This window comes from Salmo trutta, chromosome 18 (genome assembly GCF_901001165.1).
Source record: "Salmo trutta chromosome 18, fSalTru1.1, whole genome shotgun sequence".
NCBI lineage: Eukaryota > Metazoa > Chordata > Actinopteri > Salmoniformes > Salmonidae > Salmo > Salmo trutta.
This window is the reverse complement of record NC_042974.1, coordinates 47,742,036-47,759,882: the sequence shown is the minus strand read 5'-3', so window position 1 is coordinate 47,759,882 and position 17,847 is coordinate 47,742,036. Positions and strand designations below refer to the sequence as shown.

Below are 17,847 nucleotides of genomic sequence, written 5' to 3'. Positions count from 1 at the left end.
CAGGCTCAAGTAGATATAAGTATCCTGTTGAGCCGTACGGGGAGGTTCCCATCTTCCATTTCTCATACCCTTCTCCATGCTATCCTGTTGTGGGGTGACCAGTCCAAATCTCTCCGGGTGCTCATTGACGATGGTGCCAACAAGAGCTTTATGGACGCTACCCTGGTGTCGGATCTGGGAATCCCCATACAACCCCTCTCCATTCCCATGGACGTCAGAGCGATGGATGGGCGCTCTATTGGGATAGACGGATAACCAGGACGTGTACTCCGAGCATGCGCTGACCAACTGGCAAGTGTCGTCACTGACATTTTCAACCTGTCCCTGACTGAGTCTGTAATACCAACATGTTTCAAGTAGAGCACTACAGTCCCTGTGCCGAAGAACACTAAGGTAACCTGCCTAAATGACTACTGACCCATAACACTCACGTCTGTACCCATGAAGTGCTTTGAAAGGCTGGTCATGGCTCACATCAACACCATTATCTCAGAAACCCTTGACCCACTCCAATTTGCATACCCCCCCAACAGATCCACAAATGACGCAATCTCTATTGCACTCAACACTGCCCTTTCCCACCTGGACAAAAGGAACACCTATGTGAGAATGCTATTCATTGACTACAGCTCAGCAACACCATAGTGCCCTCAGAGCTCATCACTAAGCTAAGGATCCTGGGACTTAACACCTCCCTCTGGAACTGGATCCTGGACTTGCTGACGGGCCGCCCCCAGGTGGTAAGGGTAGGGAACAACACATCCGCCACACTAATCCTCAACACAGGGGCCCCTCAAGGGTGCATGCTCAGTCCCCTCCTGTACTCCCTGTTTACTCATGGCTGCACGGCCAGGCACGATTCCAACACCATCATTAAGTTTGCCAATAACACAATAGCGGTAGGCCTGATCACTGACAACGATAAGACAGCCTATAGGGAGGAGGTCAGAGACCTGGTCGTGTGGTGCCAGAACAACAACCTCTCCCTCAACGTGATCAAGACAAAGGAGATGATTGTGGACTACAGGAAAAGGAGGACCGAGCACACCCCCATTTTCATCGACGGGGCTGCAGTGGAACAGGTTGAGAGCTTCATGTTCCTTGGTGTCCACATCACCAATAAACTATCATGGGCCAAACACATCAAGACAGTCGTGAAGAGGGCACGACAAAACCTATTCCCCCTCAGGAGACTGAAAAGATTTGGCACGTATCCTCAGACCCTCAAAAGGTTCTACAGCTGCACCATCGAGAGCATCCTGACTGGTTGCATCACTGCCTGGTATGGCAACTGCTCGGCACTACAAAGGGAAGTGTGTACGGCCCAGTACATCACTGGGGCCAAGCTTCCTGCCATCCAGGACCTCAGAGGAAGGCCCCAAAAATTGTCAAAGACTCCAGCCACCCTAGTCATAGACTGATCTCTCTGCTACCGCAGGGCAAGCAGTACCAGAGCGCCAAGTTGAGGTCCAAAAGGCTTCTTAACAGCTTCTACCCCAAGCCATTAGACTCCTGAACAGCTAATCAAAGGGCTACCCAGACCTCTCTTTTACGCTGCTACTATAATCTACGCATAGTCACTTTAACTCTACCTACATGTACATATTATCTCAACTAACCGGTGCTCCCGCACATTGACTCTGAACCGGTACCTCCTGTACATAGCCTCGCTTGTTATTTTACTGCTGCTGTTTAATTATTTGTTACTTTTATTTTTGTTTTTTTGTTTTTTACTTATCTAGTTTTTACTTAACAGGTTTTTTTCTTAACTTAAAGCATTGTTGGTTAAGGGCTTGTAAGTCATTGTAAGGTCTTCACCTGTTGAATTCGGCGCATGTGACAAATAACATTTGACTTGATTTGATTTATTGTCAGACTCACCCACACTACATTTCCCATTAAACTGAGAGTGTCAGGTAATCACAATGAGTCTATGCAGTTCCTGCTCATTGAATCACCTCAAGCACCCGTGGTTTTGGGGTTTTCATGGCTCCAAAGGCACAATCCTCTGATCGACTGGGCTACCATGCTTCACCCTAGTGATGGTGCCAGGTTTCTTCCAGACATGACACTTGGCATTCAGGCCAAATAGTTCAATCTTGGTTTCATCAGACCAGAGAATCTTGTTTCTCATGGTCTGAGAGTCGTTTAGGGGCATTTTGGCAAACTCCAAGCAGGCTGTCATGTGCCTTTTACTTTATGGTAGAGTGGCTTCCGTCTGGCCACTCTACCATAAAGGCCTGATTGGTGGAGTGCTGCAGAGATGGTTGTCCTTCTGGAAGGTTCTCCCATCTCCACAGAGGAACTCTAGAGCTCTGTCAGAGTGACTATCAGGTTCTTGGTCACCTTCCTGACCAAGGCCCTTCTCCCCAGATTGCTCAGCTCTAGGAAGAGTCTTGGTGGTTCCAAACTTCTTCCATTTAAGAATGATGGAGGCCACTGTGTTCTTGGGGACCTTCAATGCAGCAGACAGTTTTTGGTACCCTTCCCTAGATCTGTGCCTTGAAACAATCCTGTCTCAGAGCTCTATGGACAGTTCTTCAACCTCATTGCTTAGTTTTTGCTCTGACATGCACTTTCAACTGTGGGACTTTATATAGAAAGGCCTTTCCAAATCATGTCCAATCTATTGAATTTACCACAAGTGGACTCCAATCAAGTTGTAGAAACATCTCAAGGTTAATCAATGGTAACAGGATGCACCTGAGCTCAATTTCGAGTCTCATAGCAAAGGGTCTATGAATACTTATGCAAATAAGGTATTTCTGTTTAAAAAAAAAATTCAACTTGCAAACATTTCTAAAAACCTGTTTTCGCTTTGTCATTATGGGGTATTGTGTGTAAATTAATGAGGGGAAAAAATAATTTTATACATTTTAGAATAAGGCTGTAACGTAAACAAATGTGGAAAAAGTTAAAGGGTCTGAATACTTTCCGAATGCACTGTATAAAGCATACAAGACAGATATTAACATCTGTGTCACACACACACACACATACACACACACACACCAGATGCACTCGGTATGTTTGCTTTTCACTCACGCTTGCATGTTCGACCATATCCATCCATCACCTCTGCAGTATGTGATGGGAAGCTGTCCAAAAATACACACATGACGAGTTGCCAAAAAATCTCTCTTTCCCTACAGAAACAAGACTTTAGAAACACTATCCCACCATAATTATTTTACACCAATATTGACCTTACTCAATACTAAGACATGGAAGCGGACATAGCCTTGGAACTTAAGCTGCTTCAGGGTCACAGGTTTAAGCGTCTGAAACCAAAGGTGTCAACTAAAAATAGTTAGTCAGTCTCCTAGCTGTCTATATTTTGACTGCACGTTACTAAGTGGCGTCAAAATATAGACAGCTAGGACAACACTGAGCATGGCAAAAGGTCACCGCAACCCAAGAGGAAAGGACCGACTAAGGGAGCATCTGGAGAGAAAGCAAGGGGGACTCTCTGTAAAGAAATTCCTGTAATTTGTACAGTAAATTACTGGCAGCACATATGCCAGTCAATTTATTTATAATCACAGGACTGTAAAAAAGTTAATTCTACTGTAATTGTAATAAATGATTGAATCATTGAGGGGAGATGAGGTTTGTATTTAACAGTATTTTAATGTAATTACATGGGATTGGTGAGAGACGTTTTGCTACTAGGTACTGTAATTATATATTACAGCATATTGATGGATATTTGGTGTTTTGTATCACTTGCACTCCTAGAGGCCTTAACAAAGGCTTCCAAATTGGCAGTGACTAAAGGGCAAAACAAACCAAGAGGACATGGCAACTCAACCAGCAAAACATTAATACATCACTTTATTGTATTATCAAATTGTAAAATTTCAGAAATTGCTAACAGTGCACTGAACTCCCATAATGCATTGTTCTTTACAATACTTTACTGCAGAGGTGGGACCAAGTCATTGTTTTACAAGTTACAAGTAAGTCTCAAGTCTTAGCACTCAAGTACCAAGTCAAGACAGGCAAGTCCGAGTCAAAACCAGCAAGTCTCAAGTCCTAAACTTGGAGTTTCGAGTCCTAAACAAGTCATAATGTGCTCTTCACCAAATGTAATACCATTTCATATTCTTAACCAGAGTAATAGTTAGTATATTACATTCACATCATGAATGCTTTTAAATATATATTTATTACTTTCCAAATAAACATTATATTTACATGGAAATACATGGGTAGCCATGAGAAAGACCCCCCCCCCCCGACTATCGAGGATCGCTATGGGGCACAATCGGGCGATGTAGGCTTGTACACAATCACCCAACCTTAACACACACACATCCTCTCTGTGTGTGGTTACAGGAGGCTGCCTAGCCAGTTGTAGCTCAATCTTGGGTGCAATGATCACATTCCCGCACTGTGTGGAGGCTCATTGATTTAACGTGACGTTAGCCTACATGCTACACTAGCAAAGTTATAAATTATATAGCTGTCGGCTATATTAGACACGAATTACTGTTCTTTGTGCAGCTTCAAATGTCGAACAAAGTTGGAAGTTGTTGCGCCTCCGTCTGTCATTTTCTACCCGCATGTTTTATAAGTTGCAACCCGTTTTTTGTTGATACAGCGTATTCTTTATATCCGAAAATGATAATTTTGGGTATGATCTTTCCAAGGGTTCCATCTGAATTCACCCGCCGACGTTCCTCTGCACTGGGGAGGAACGGAGCACGCCCCCAAACTACTCTCAAATGTCCTGCTATTTGTCGTCACAGAGGGAGAGAGAAAGGGGGGAGAGGGGGGTGCAGATTACTAGAGATTATTACTATTACTAGAGAATTCCAAGCATCATCAGAGGCCAGTAACAACTAAACAGGCCAAGGAGGTAAAATGAACAGGGGAGGATGAACAGGATTCAGGAGAGGGAGGAAGAGAGGGAGAATAAAGACAAAGCAGAGAAAAGAGAAACTACACAGAGGGCAGAAGAAATTAAATGCAGTGAGTAGATGATAAATCTATTCCATGAGGGTCTAGATCAGGGGTATTCAACTCTTACCATACGAGATCCAGAGTGTCCAAACCTGGTGTCCCTGGTCTAAATCAGTCCCTAATTAGAGGGGAACAATGAAAAAAAATACAGTGGAACTGGCTTTGAGGTCCAGAGTTGAGTTTGAGGGGTCTAGATACTCAATTGCATGTCTCCCAACAGGAGAGAAAGATCTTAACCCCTACGTGATCGATGCCCCCCCCCCTCCCCCGTGGGATGGTTGAGCTAACGTAGGCTAATGTGATTAGCATGAGGTTGTAAGTAATAAAAACAATTCCCAGGATATAGACATATCTGATATGGGCAGAAAGCTTAAATTCTTGTTAATCTAACTGCACTGTCCAATTTACAGTAGCTATTACACTGAAATAATACCATGCTATTGTTTGAGGAGAGTGCACAATTATGATCTTTATTAATAAACCAATTAGGCACATTTGGGCAGTCCTGATACAACATTTTGAACAACTATGCAATGGTTCATTGGATCAGTCTAAAACGTTGCACATACACTGCTGCCATCTAGTGGCCAAAATCTAAATTGCACCTGGTCTGGAATAATAGATTATGGCCTTACTCTTGCATTTCAAAGATGATGGTACAAAAAAAGAATGTTTTATTCTTTGTATTATCTTTTACCAGATCTAATGTGTTATATTCTCCTACATTAATTTCACATCTCCACAAACTGAAAAGTGTTTCCTTTCAAATGGTATCAAGAAGATGTATATCCTTGCTTCAGGTCCTGAGCTACAGGCAGTTAGATTTGGGTCATTTTGTATGTCATTTTAGGTGAAAATTGAAAAAAAGGGTCCGATCCTTAAGAGGTTTTAAACATGGGAGGGAGAGTCAAATCGCAAGCCACTGAGGTGATGTTATGCATGCAGGATCATGGTCTTTTTTTGGGGTGAACAGGTAGCCTAGTGGTTAGAGCGTTGGACAAGTAAGCAAAAGGTCGCTGGTTTGAATACCTGAGTTGACAAGGTGAAAAATTTGTCGATTTGCCCTTGAGCAAGGCACTTAACCCACATTAGCTCCAGGGGCGCTGTACTACTATGGCTGACCCTGCAAAACAACATATTTCACTGCACCTCTCCGGTGTACGTGGCACAACATGTTTTATTTATTTTACTAGAGAGAGAGAGAGAGAGAGAGAGAGAGAGAGAGAGAGAGACTAACTGAGATAAAAATTAAAAGAAAGCTGGGACATAAAAGTGGCTGAGAGTAGGGGGATGAGCTTCAAGGGGGAAGGATGAGACAGGAGGTTAGGGGTGAGATGAGAGGGTCTGTTCCGTCTGAGGCAGTTAGGTCTTGGTTTACTGCCAGGAGAAACTAAGGGGCAGACCAGGGGGAGTAAGGGGGAGATGAGGGGTGACCTTGACCTCGTCTTGTCTGAGCTGGTATGTTTTCACAGCGCAGGGGGCTGTGTGTGTGTGCGTGTCTGTGCGTGTGCAGTGCCATTACTGATAGCTCTAACAAGCCTAGGTAAGAGGTCAGACTGTAGAGTGGAAAAGGATGAAGGGGCTGTTAAAGGGACTTTAAGCCCGCCACCTGCCTACACACACACACACACACTTAAGGGTTAGGCTGATTATTACCAGACCTTGTTTAAACACCTCCCCTGTTACCCTTCCCAATAAAACACTACAGTGACAGGCTAACCATGAGGGTTCTAAGCTGACATATGGAATTGTTTTAAGATGGTCATATGATGGACTATTTAGCTATTTAATTTTGAATTTTAGGACCACTTTAAGTATAAAAAAAAAAATATATATATATATATAAAACATTTATTTGATAAAATATCGAATTTGGCCTTTACTACTGTAGCCCAGAAGAAATGCATTGAATAACACATTCAAAATGGCAAAAAAGAGTGGAACAATAATCATAAGAAATAAGGTTTTAAAGTGTCTGTCCTATATCTAGGAGATATAAGAAAGCTCAGGAATATTTGTAGTTTTTTTTACACATATTTAACCCCTTTTTGGGGGTAGGCACAAAACTACACAAAACTACCTTCATACTTCCATAAAAAAATGTAAACCGGTACTGGTTACTTTCACAACGAGTCCCGTGACCAGTGGCGGATTTAGGTATAGGCAACATGGACAGCCGCCTAGTGCGGCATTTTGTCACCACACGGTGACATGATATCATGTCACCGTGTGGGACTGTGGGTCAATTAACCTTGTCGGAGTGGGCGCCCTGATTCTAGTTTGTGAGCTGGGCAGGCTAGTGTCTGGGAAGGTCTCCCACTCAGAAGTATGAGATGAGGAGGGGAGCGGGGGTAGGTTGACCTGAGGTCTCCCCACTGGAAGCCCGAGGTAGGGGGAGTGGGGGAATCTATCAAATAGCGCACTTCTAACTTTGTACAGTACTAATGCAATTAGTAAAATCAGTCACACTACGAAATGCTACCAAATAAACCACAATTCATTCATAATACTGTGAAAATTGTTGCATTTTTTTCTGGTTTGTGCGAAATTGTTAAGAATAATATAAAACCAGTCTGCACACCACCAAGGTGAACTGGTTTAGTCTTGACTCTTGGTTGACAGTGTTGGGGGATGGATAATGTATTGAAGCTTGAGTGCCAAATCAACACATATTTGTTTCTATTTGGTCTTTGTTACTTCTTACATATATTTTTATAGCATATATTTTTATATTTAAATGTTATGATTATTTATTTGTGTTGAAGGGGGTGTTCGCCCAGGGAACCATACAAGCTACAACCGCCACTGCCCGTGACACTTGTGGGGGCCGTAGAGCAAAACAGAGAGCACCACCGTGCTCATGAGATTCACAGAGAGGTCAAACCATTCAGACGCTACAGACGTTTTTGTGAGAAGAACAATTTTTGGAATGTCTCATAGTCTGACAAACACCGCTCTAGCTCTGCCACCTTTCACCACAGATGTGAAAGTACAACATAGTATTTTGATTGACTCACCAGTGTCAATCTAACCAACTAACCAACTTCCTGGTCTTCAAATGCCCTATCAAGTCATCACATAGGCATGAATGGTGTCACATGATCAATGGCTTTGTCCATTCATACAGTAATTAACTTGGAACACTACAGGTCTCACTTTTTTTAACCTTTATTTAACTAGGCAAGTCAGTTAAGAACAAATTCTTATTTTTAATGACGGCCTAGGAACAGTGGTTTAACTGACTTGTTCAGGGGCAGAACGACAGATTTTTACCTTGTCGGCTCAGGGATTTGATATTGCAACCGTTCAGTTAAAAGTCCAACACTCTAACCACTAGGCTACCTGCCGCCCCACTTAAAGGACCAATGCAGACGTTTTTATCTCAATATCAAATCATTTCTGGGTAACAATTAAGTACTTTACTGTGATTGTTTTCAATTAAAATGGTAAAAAATAAACAAAAATAGCTTCTTAGCAAGAGCAATTTCTCAAGCAAGAACTTTGATAGGACTGACTGGGACGGGGAAAACTGAAAATTAGCTGTTATTGGCAGAGAGGTTTGGAAGGCCAAAACTCCATCCTACCAAAACAGGTTGAAATTTCAGGGGGTCTTTTCAAACAGCTCTTACATTAAAAGGGGATTATGATAATTTGCACAATTTCACAGTATTATTCCAACCTCATAGTGTGGAAATATATAAACACAGGGAAAACACGCTTTTGACTGCACTTGACCTTTAAACAGCATTCTCCAAAAATCACAATGTACTGTAAGCCACATCTCAGCACACACAGGCTAGACAGAAGAGGAGGACTTCTTTAACATAGATATATAGTGGGGTCCAGAATTATTGGATCCCTAAATAAAGATGAGCAACAAAACCTGTACAAATAAATTATACAAATACTGAGCTATAATATATGCTTAAAAAAAAGATAGTTTTATATATTTTATACTAATATAACTGCTCAGCGAAATAGATTTTGTTTATGAGCAATAATTTTAAAAAATCTAAAAAAGATAGGGGTCAAAATGATTGGGTCCCCTGATTTCAATACTCCAGTACCCAGGCCTCCTGAGTGGTGCAGCTATCTAAGGCACTGCATTGCAGTGCTTGAGGCATCACTACAGACCCGGGTTCATAGGGTGGCGCGCAATTGGCCCAGAACCGTCCAGGTTAGGGGAGGGTTTGGCAAGGGGGGCTTTACATGGCTGATCGTGCTTTAGCGAGTCCTTGTGGTGGGCTGGGCGCCTGCAGGCTGACTTCGTCGTCAGTTGAACTGTGTTTCCTCTGACACATTGGTGCAGCTGGCTTCCAGGTTAAGCAGGTGGGTGTTAAGAAGAGCGGTTAGATGGGTCATGTTTTGGAGGACACATGACTCAACCTATGTTGGGGAGTTGCAGCGATGAGACAAGATCGTAATTGGATATCACGAAAAAGGGGGTAATATACTTATTTTATTTATTTTTGTACTCCAGCACCCTCCCCTTGTGAGGATAACGACACTGAGCCTTTTTCTAAACTGTTTAATGAGATTGGAGAACACATTGGGAGGGATTAGACCATGCCTCCATAAAGAATCTTTCCAGATCCTTGATATCCTTTGTCTGCGCTTATGGACTGTCCTCTTAAATTCAAACCAGCGGTTTTCAATGGGGTTCAACTCCGGACACTGAGATGGCCATTGTAAACTTTTGATTTTGTGGTCTATTAAATATTTCTTTGTGGATTTTTATGGGTGCTTGGGTTTATTGTCTTGCTGGAAGATACCCTTGCAGCCAAGTTTCAAACTCCTGGCAGAGGCATCCAGGTTTTGGCTTAAATGTCCTGGTACTGGGTAAAGTTCATGATGCCATTGACTTTAACAAGGGTCCTAGGACCCCATAACAAAGAAAAACCCTGGGACCTAATCCCTCCCCAGACTAAGTGTAGGGTGACAGGGGAGAACAGCAAATACAACTTTGAAGCCTTGAGGTGGACGTGCACCCGAATATATTGATAGTTCATATCGTAGAACTATCTCATGATAAGATACCAGACTACAACAGAGAAAGTACAGGGTGATACACAGTGTGACTCCTGAACTTGTGAACTGAAACTCCTCTGCACCTAAACATGAACAAATGGTTCTCCTCAATGTGTCTCTTCAGTGCTAGAAGATAGGCGCAGTCAGGCCATGTTTTGACTAGTGCACCAGAGGCCCGTTGAAATCACACAGCTGATGATACGCAGACTTACATACAGTTCACACACACACTCACACACACACACATACAGTAACTCCGTCAATGAAAATCTATCAATGTACAAATGTGTCTGAAATACCTTATATACTACAGTACATTAAAAACGGAATAATGCAACACCACTCTCCTGTGCATTAATGAACAATGTATTCGACAAAAGACAAATTCTAGCAGATTCCCTTGGGATAATATGAAGATGTATTAGATACACATTAATATCACTGAAGTCTTGAGTGAAGCTGGTGGAATGATCTGTCATGGCATCAGTTCTGTGGGCATAAATATTTGGGGATTAATCCCTCAGTGTTCATGTTATTTCTTCATATGAACATCTCCTTAGTTGCAGTGCGTGTTGCTCAAGACAGATCTAGAACAGGCATTTCTAACATGGGAGGTTTTACACACACACATACACACACACACACACACACACACACACACACATACACATACACACACACACACACACACACACACACACACACACACACACACACACACACACACACACACACACACACACACACACACACACACACACACACATACAAACACAAACACAGTCATTTTGTTCTTCTAATAAATCACAAGCAGCTGTAGCTGCCATTGTAGCTCCGATGACTGAAACTCCATCCTCATCTCTCCTCTCTTCAACTTTGTAAGTTGATATGATCCACACATTTTAAAAGTTAGAAACTCTGGGGTTACGGTTTGTTTTGATAGACTGCTGTTTACTCTGTATTTTACTGGAAATTATAGCAGTAAAATTGTAATTACAGAACAATGACCAAACTATTACAACAGCATCTATATGTTTTAAATTAACCATCATTACATTATCATTACATCATATTATTACATGCCATTTGGTACCACAACTGGTATTTAAGTACTACAAAGTATTAATTGCTACCACATAATTTCTAATAAATACCAAGCAAAATACTGTAACATAAAGACATCCTGACACAGCCTACTGCTAACCAAACCCTTACGGTTCTCAGTTACCACCCTGGGAAGCCAGAGATAGTCACAGGGACTCAGCAAGTCACACATGCGCACATACACGCACACACAAACACACACACACAGTCCAGCTGCCCCTCCACAGTCAGGTTCAGTTTAACCTTTCATTCAGAAATGCCAGTAGTCTCTGCCTCCTCGCTTCCTCTACATTCCTCCCTCCATCCCTTCTTTCCCTCCATTCCTCCATCCCTTCTCTACAAATTACTTTAGTAAATCTGAGGGGTGATGATTTACATCACTGTGCTCTGGCAAGATTGAGTAACCAAACAGAGAGTTTGTGTGTGTGTGTGTGTGTGTGTGTGTGTGTGTGTGTGTGTGTGTGTGTGTGTGTGTGTGTGTGTGTGTGTGTGTGTGTGTGTGTGTGTGTGTGTGTGTGCGTGCGTGCGTGCGTGCGTGCGTGCGTGCGTGCGTGCGTGCGTGCGTGCGTGTGTGTGTGTGTGTGTGTGTGTGTGTGTGTGATCTCCTACCTGTTATTGTGATGTTGCTGTAGAGGTTGGAGAGCTGTTCTTTGAGGAGGACAAGCTGCATCTGAGCTGCCTTCTCTCTCTGCAGCTCCAGCATCATGTCAGGGTGGTTGGCCAGCTTACAGCCCCTCTGCTTGTCCAGGGCGATGTCACTACGCACTATGTCTGAGCGTTAACACAGAGACCAAGAACGGGTCATGTAGTTTCATTGCGTACCACTTCTGGCAACATTGGATTGTTCCTTTCTTGCTAATAAAGCTTGTTTGAATTCCAATTGAATGCTACAGAATAAGACTATGGGCCTACCAATGATCATGGACCTAGACGATTTCAACTGTACCTAAAGTACATTTAAACATCTCAATACATTTTATAATCAAATTGGGATAACAACACAATAAATAAATATACAAAATGTGTGTTCAACATTTGCGTAAATTAATAATCAAATCCATAATGTCTAACTCACCATCTTCATAGTTTTTTAGGTAGTAATCTGGGCCGGGGCCTCTGAACTTGGCAAGGTTCTTCAAGTTGTGGAACTGGAGAAAGTCAGTTCTCTTTCCTCCAAACCTCAGATAGGCTGGGGACAGACCTCGGGCTAGGGTTACCAAACGCTTGGAACTATACATGGAGACAGAGATCTGATAAGAATACGGTGCACAAATACATCTGAAATATTGATTAAACAATATGTTTTAATCAATTAGGCTCTGTGTCAAAACAAGTTGCATAAAAAACCCAGCATGACTATCATTGATTTCAGATTATGTATGTACATACACAACTCTGAGAAGAAATGACTGACGTTATTTTGAAAAGAATTCCTTTAGTGAGTATGTTATTGCAGTATCCAGCACTAGTGACATAGGCTACTCAACAGAGGCTGAGCACTACTTTCACAAGACAAAAAACTCAAGTAATAAAACAATGACAGCTTTAGTTAAATGTGATACTTCTTGATAGCCCTGTGCATTCAGATTCAACAAAAGAAAACTAGACATGGAGCCCATTTAATTCATGCAGAGAGTAGGTTTCAGTGTTTTTTAGATGTCACAGGGAAACATTTTATGATGGTGAGACTAGTATGCCCAGAATAATAAAAACATGTTCTATACTGCAGTGTTAGCAGATTACTGTCAGAGCTTCCAGACTGGGCTTTCAAAACACTTTTTACTATCACTCTCATTTATTGGTTTCACTTGAGAGAAAAGCTAGAGAACCCTTCTAGTATTTACACGATGGTCTTATAGGACATGACAGCTTTTCCATTACAACAGGACCCTCTCAGTGCCGCTGTTAGCCAGCAAGCGTTAATACCTCCCACTGCACTGGATTAGAAAAATAGTTTTCAGTATTCCACTCTACTGTTGTGTGACCAGACTGGACACAGAATAAACAACAGAAATATTAGAGTTTTCGACCAAAGCCACACTGTAATTTGTCAATATCATCAAGAGTGGACCACCACCAAAACAATGGAGCAAACGAATACATCACCTGCCAATAGCACATGCTTTCTGTGGTAAAGGAATGGCATTCCATGAGAGCAACATTAGCCTACTTTTTAAACATTGATTTGAAGCTAGTCATTATTTGTTTACAAAGTCTCCTTTGAACAAAAACATGGAGCAAAAGGACAGTTTTGAAGTAGGCCTATTTACAAGTCACATTCTTCAAAATTAAGGGAATATTTCCCATTAATTGAAGTTACTGGAAATTGCAATGTAGCTTTAATGTTGTGTTCAATTCTATGTTATGGGATTAGCATTTACCATATTGTGCTGTTTTTGTAGACAGAATATAGGCCATGTTGTGATCATTTTAACCGATTCTTGCAGACTTGAATAAAGTGCAATTTTTATGACAATTGTAGACTATTGTAGTAGTTAAATCGCCTAGCTTTGTATTATAATAATTGCCTATTTATGTCTCTAAAATCCACCGACCTACCACAAAAACGAATTTATCCTATAGTATGGCCTTAGTGTGCTTGAGCGCTATGTTATCAGATCGGACGATCAGCAAAGTTTAAGGTAGGCATGGTTTAAATGTTTATTCAAATAACGGTTTATATGAACTTGACCAGTACAGTTAAGAAAATAAATATTGGAAAAACATTGTAGAAAATTTGCATTGAAATTGTGAGTGAATAGCCTACAGACATATAGGAAGTTAGTGAAAGTATGAACCAAAGTAAAGCAAAAAAAGGTGTCAATATTGTTAAAAGGTTAATTGTTTGATCACATAGTGTGTTATTGTTATTAGGAATATTATGAACATTAGGTATATTATTATATTATTGTGATGATTAGTATCAATATTATTATTATTGTTATTATCACAAAATTGATGCAGACAACATTTAGTTGCTGAAGGTTGAATATATAGCAACAACTGAATTTATATAGATCCATAGGATTGAACGTGTTCATGTGGGAATAACACTTTTCATCTAGTTAACCCAGAATTACATTTTTGCTAAAATCCTGACCAAAGTTCCCCACTGACTGGTAAAAGTTACATCTGGGAACTTTGCACAATAGCCGAAGCTGATTGGAAGCTGAAATTGTTTACTTCCAGGGCGATACATGCTGTGGCTCCAATAATATTTGAGTAGCCATTCCGACTGTTTTTCATTATTACAAACATGTCGATATCGAGTAGTAAACCCTGATACTCCACTGAACTTGTAAAATGCCACGACCCCTTTTCTCTCCTCCCAAACAATAACAGTGGATGTTTCACTGGAAATAAGAAACCTCTGTTTACGGAAATTCTTCAGCGAGCCTCGTGTGCGCCATGTAGGCATACTTCTACCAATGTAAACGATTCCCTTCCATACCCAACATGCAACATCAACTATATATTATGAGCTCATATCACCGCTTTCCCTGTCATTCTTGTTCCCTTCTCTCATCATATTAGCATTGTGCAGAACACAGAAACACTGACACGACTAAGACAGTGGCATTATATATAGACCTATTATTAACACCACTATGTGAAAGAGATGTTTATGAATTAGGCTACATACTGTGTAAACTGATGTATGCATGCTACGCGAGAGGGACGCAGCATGTGTCAAAAGGTGTCTCAACTGAAATTAGAAAATAGGCTAATAGTATGCACAGCAATTGGGAAAGCTCGACGACGTAATTATGAATTTAGGGCTACACTACAATCTTTAGGACACTCCATATTTCCATACAGGCTAGTTTACCCCTATTTCTAATGTCACCTAAACAAAGGCAATGCACAAATAGGCATAAACCGACTTTATGACATTGTTTAATGATTCCCGATATCATAATATTGTCAAAGAGCCATTCGTCTAGATAACTAAATCCGATCATGCTCAACAGAGACCTATAAACCAAAAACAATGCGTTTGATCCAAACATGAGAATAACGACGACTATGAAGTCGATAAAGTAGACCGAGTGGGAAAGAAATCTACCTCAGAAAGTCCAGCCACCCGTCCTTTATAATCGACGGATCCAACTGTAAAGAGAGGAAGTTGTCATTTAGAACTTGAACCGGACTGCGGGTGTTGACGTCCAGCAAAATGAGCGTCCTCTCCATGAACCCCGTTCTCTTCCCCCCGCCGCCGGGTGCAGGTCTCTGGTAGGTCGAAGAAGAGGAGATCACCGACTGCACCATCAGAGCAACGGATACCAGCCACAGCCGGGAGCCTGGGAAGGGGCATGTCGCCGGATTGGGCATCTTCCTGGCTTGGCACCACAGATGGAACACTGCGCATAAAAACAAGACCGTGCTCTGCTGTTTGAGGGAACGTGAGAGAAGCTATAGCGATACCTTGTAGTCTGAATGCACTCTTCCTATTCCTTTGAGCGAAAAGATCTGCTCATTTCTGTCTGTCCGTCTCCCCCCGCCCCTCCGTGTTTTTGGGAGCTGGAGAGGGGAGCGCACGCCCCGGGCCAGCCTCCCCGCTAAAGAGGGCCATGAGCCTGGGGGAGGAGAGGGGGCAGCACCGCCCCTCTTCAGGACTCAGTGGTGGTTCTTCTCTGAGGTATGAGGATTCATACTTAACCCCTGAGGTGTAGGAGAGAAAACAATGATCAGGGCGATCTATTTATCAATATGCTAGGACGTCCGCATTGCAGAGCTCCACAAGTCCGACTATTTCTTGTTTTTATGACTTGTAAAATTGGGAAAGGGAACCTTTAGAAAAATAAGAGTCTATTATTTGACATAGACACATGACTCAAAAGGTATTAAGATATAGAATATACGCACTTAGCGAGTTGTCTCCAATGCACAATGTAAAAAGAATTACGCACGCTGGTGACTGCCACAAAACATACATTTTCATGTAAATCTGAAAAGCAATTTGTCTGATGCAAGGAATTGTGTATGAAACTGTCGTGTATTTGTTACTCTCGAACAAAACAATACCAACAAATCATGTTAACCAATGGAATGATTAAAAACAAGCGTTATGAAAACCGTGTATTCAAAACTACACTCTAGAAATATTTAGGCTAAGGAACTACTCGAATTTGGTATCTCGGAAATAGCGAAGATTTGTGTTGCTTAGATTACAATTGCAGGGTTATATAAAAGGCTGAACGTTTTATATTTGCTAATTATGTGTGAAACATAACTCTCTTATACATGAAAGTTGGATGCATGTCTACAGTGTCAAGATGGTTTTGATACAGACATAATTATGCATTTTTAAACAAATGTATATTTCGTTCGTTGGGGAACTAAGAACCCCAATACAATCCATCAAAGAAAACAAAAAAACGCACATTCCTAACTAGCTACATGAACATTTGAAGTAAGCCGACATAAAACGAAAACGTGTAGTCCTAGTAAAACAAGTAAACGTCAACGTAAATAAATGGAACATCAGAGTAGGCCTATGGGTGTTCTTTCTATACTTTTGAATGGAACGGTTTTTAGACACTGTTATCGAACAGGGCATTTCTTGGTGTACGGTCCTAGATAAGTATGCCTACAAGAAAAGGAGAGTAAATAGCTAGTTAGGCTATGCGGTAAAATATATTTTACGCACAAGTAGCCTATGCTATTTAAGAACAGCTGCGATCACAAGGCTAATGTTTTCTCACAGTTTGATCTGTGCTAATATGTGTTCTACAGTTTCTCCAGTGACTGCGTCGAACTTCGCCAATTTTGACAAACACAGCCTAGCTCAGTCTTATAGCCTGCATGGTGCGCTTCCAAAAACATATTCAAAACTAATTTAGAACTCTACAGCCAACATATTTAACAAACCTATAAAAGCTTTATATAAAGTCTCTCTCCAGATGTTCTTTGACCAGAGGGCCTACACACAGCGTGGTCCCACTTGCAAGTTGACCGACGGGATGGGTCGTTGTTATGATGGTTACCCCAACAACTTCCCCTCACCTCGGCCTGGCTCGTCTCAGCCTCATGAGCACACCGCCTTACTGTTTGATAACTCTGGTCGTCTGAGGTCGCTGACTATATTCCCCCCTTGATCTACTGTGTAGAAAGTGCATGATGCACTGCGATTGGGAAGATATCCCAAAACATTTGTGTAATCCCTCCTGTTACAAGTCGAAATCAATACAAGTTTGAAAATGTTTAGAGGTTCAATTATCTATTTGAATTAGTGACCGCTGCAACCGACTTCATGTTTTACGCTCCAACGTTAAACCATTCTAACAACTCTTGGAAAGCTCGATATTAATTCTGGAAAGTGCGCGAGGCCTGTCTGAAAGGAACAAAGGAAATATGAAGACGCGAACGTGGACAGGACATGCCTGACCCAGCCTGTGGCTGACAGGGCATTGCAAACAAACGAGCCAGTTATTATTTATCTCTCATGAGAAAGCTTTATCAACTGTCCATTGCTATGCGAGGTAGAATCAGACACGCAGCCCTCATGGTCCTAAGGCAGAACACTGTCCATCTATTCCAAACATGCACGTCTAACAGCGGGGAGCAAACCTCTGTCTCCTTTTCACCCTCTCCAACCTCATACCTCTCTATATATGAATCTCTCCAACCTTCTCTAACCCCTATATAACTCTCTCCATATCACAGTGGGATCTTCGGTTGACCCCTCACTCCACCAGGAGAAGAGATGAGTCTTTGATATGTCCCGCTGCGGCTGTAGCGATCCTATGG

General features: G+C 41.8%; 1 protein-coding gene across 1 annotated transcript in view; it reads right to left on the bottom strand.

The window, feature by feature from the left end:
* Positions 1 to 15,429, bottom strand: part of LOC115152688 (inactive heparanase-2-like) — a 113,080-nt gene extending 97,651 nt beyond the window's left edge. Inside the window, exons 1-3 of the mRNA XM_029697425.1 lie at positions 15,164 to 15,429; positions 12,173 to 12,327; positions 11,707 to 11,785 (exon numbers count right to left, since the gene is read on the bottom strand). Coding sequence (XP_029553285.1) covers positions 11,707 to 11,785; positions 12,173 to 12,327; positions 15,164 to 15,429 — 500 coding nt within the window. The remainder of the gene's footprint in view (positions 1 to 11,706; positions 11,786 to 12,172; positions 12,328 to 15,163) is intronic.
* Positions 15,430 to 17,847: the final 2,418 nt, after the last annotated feature.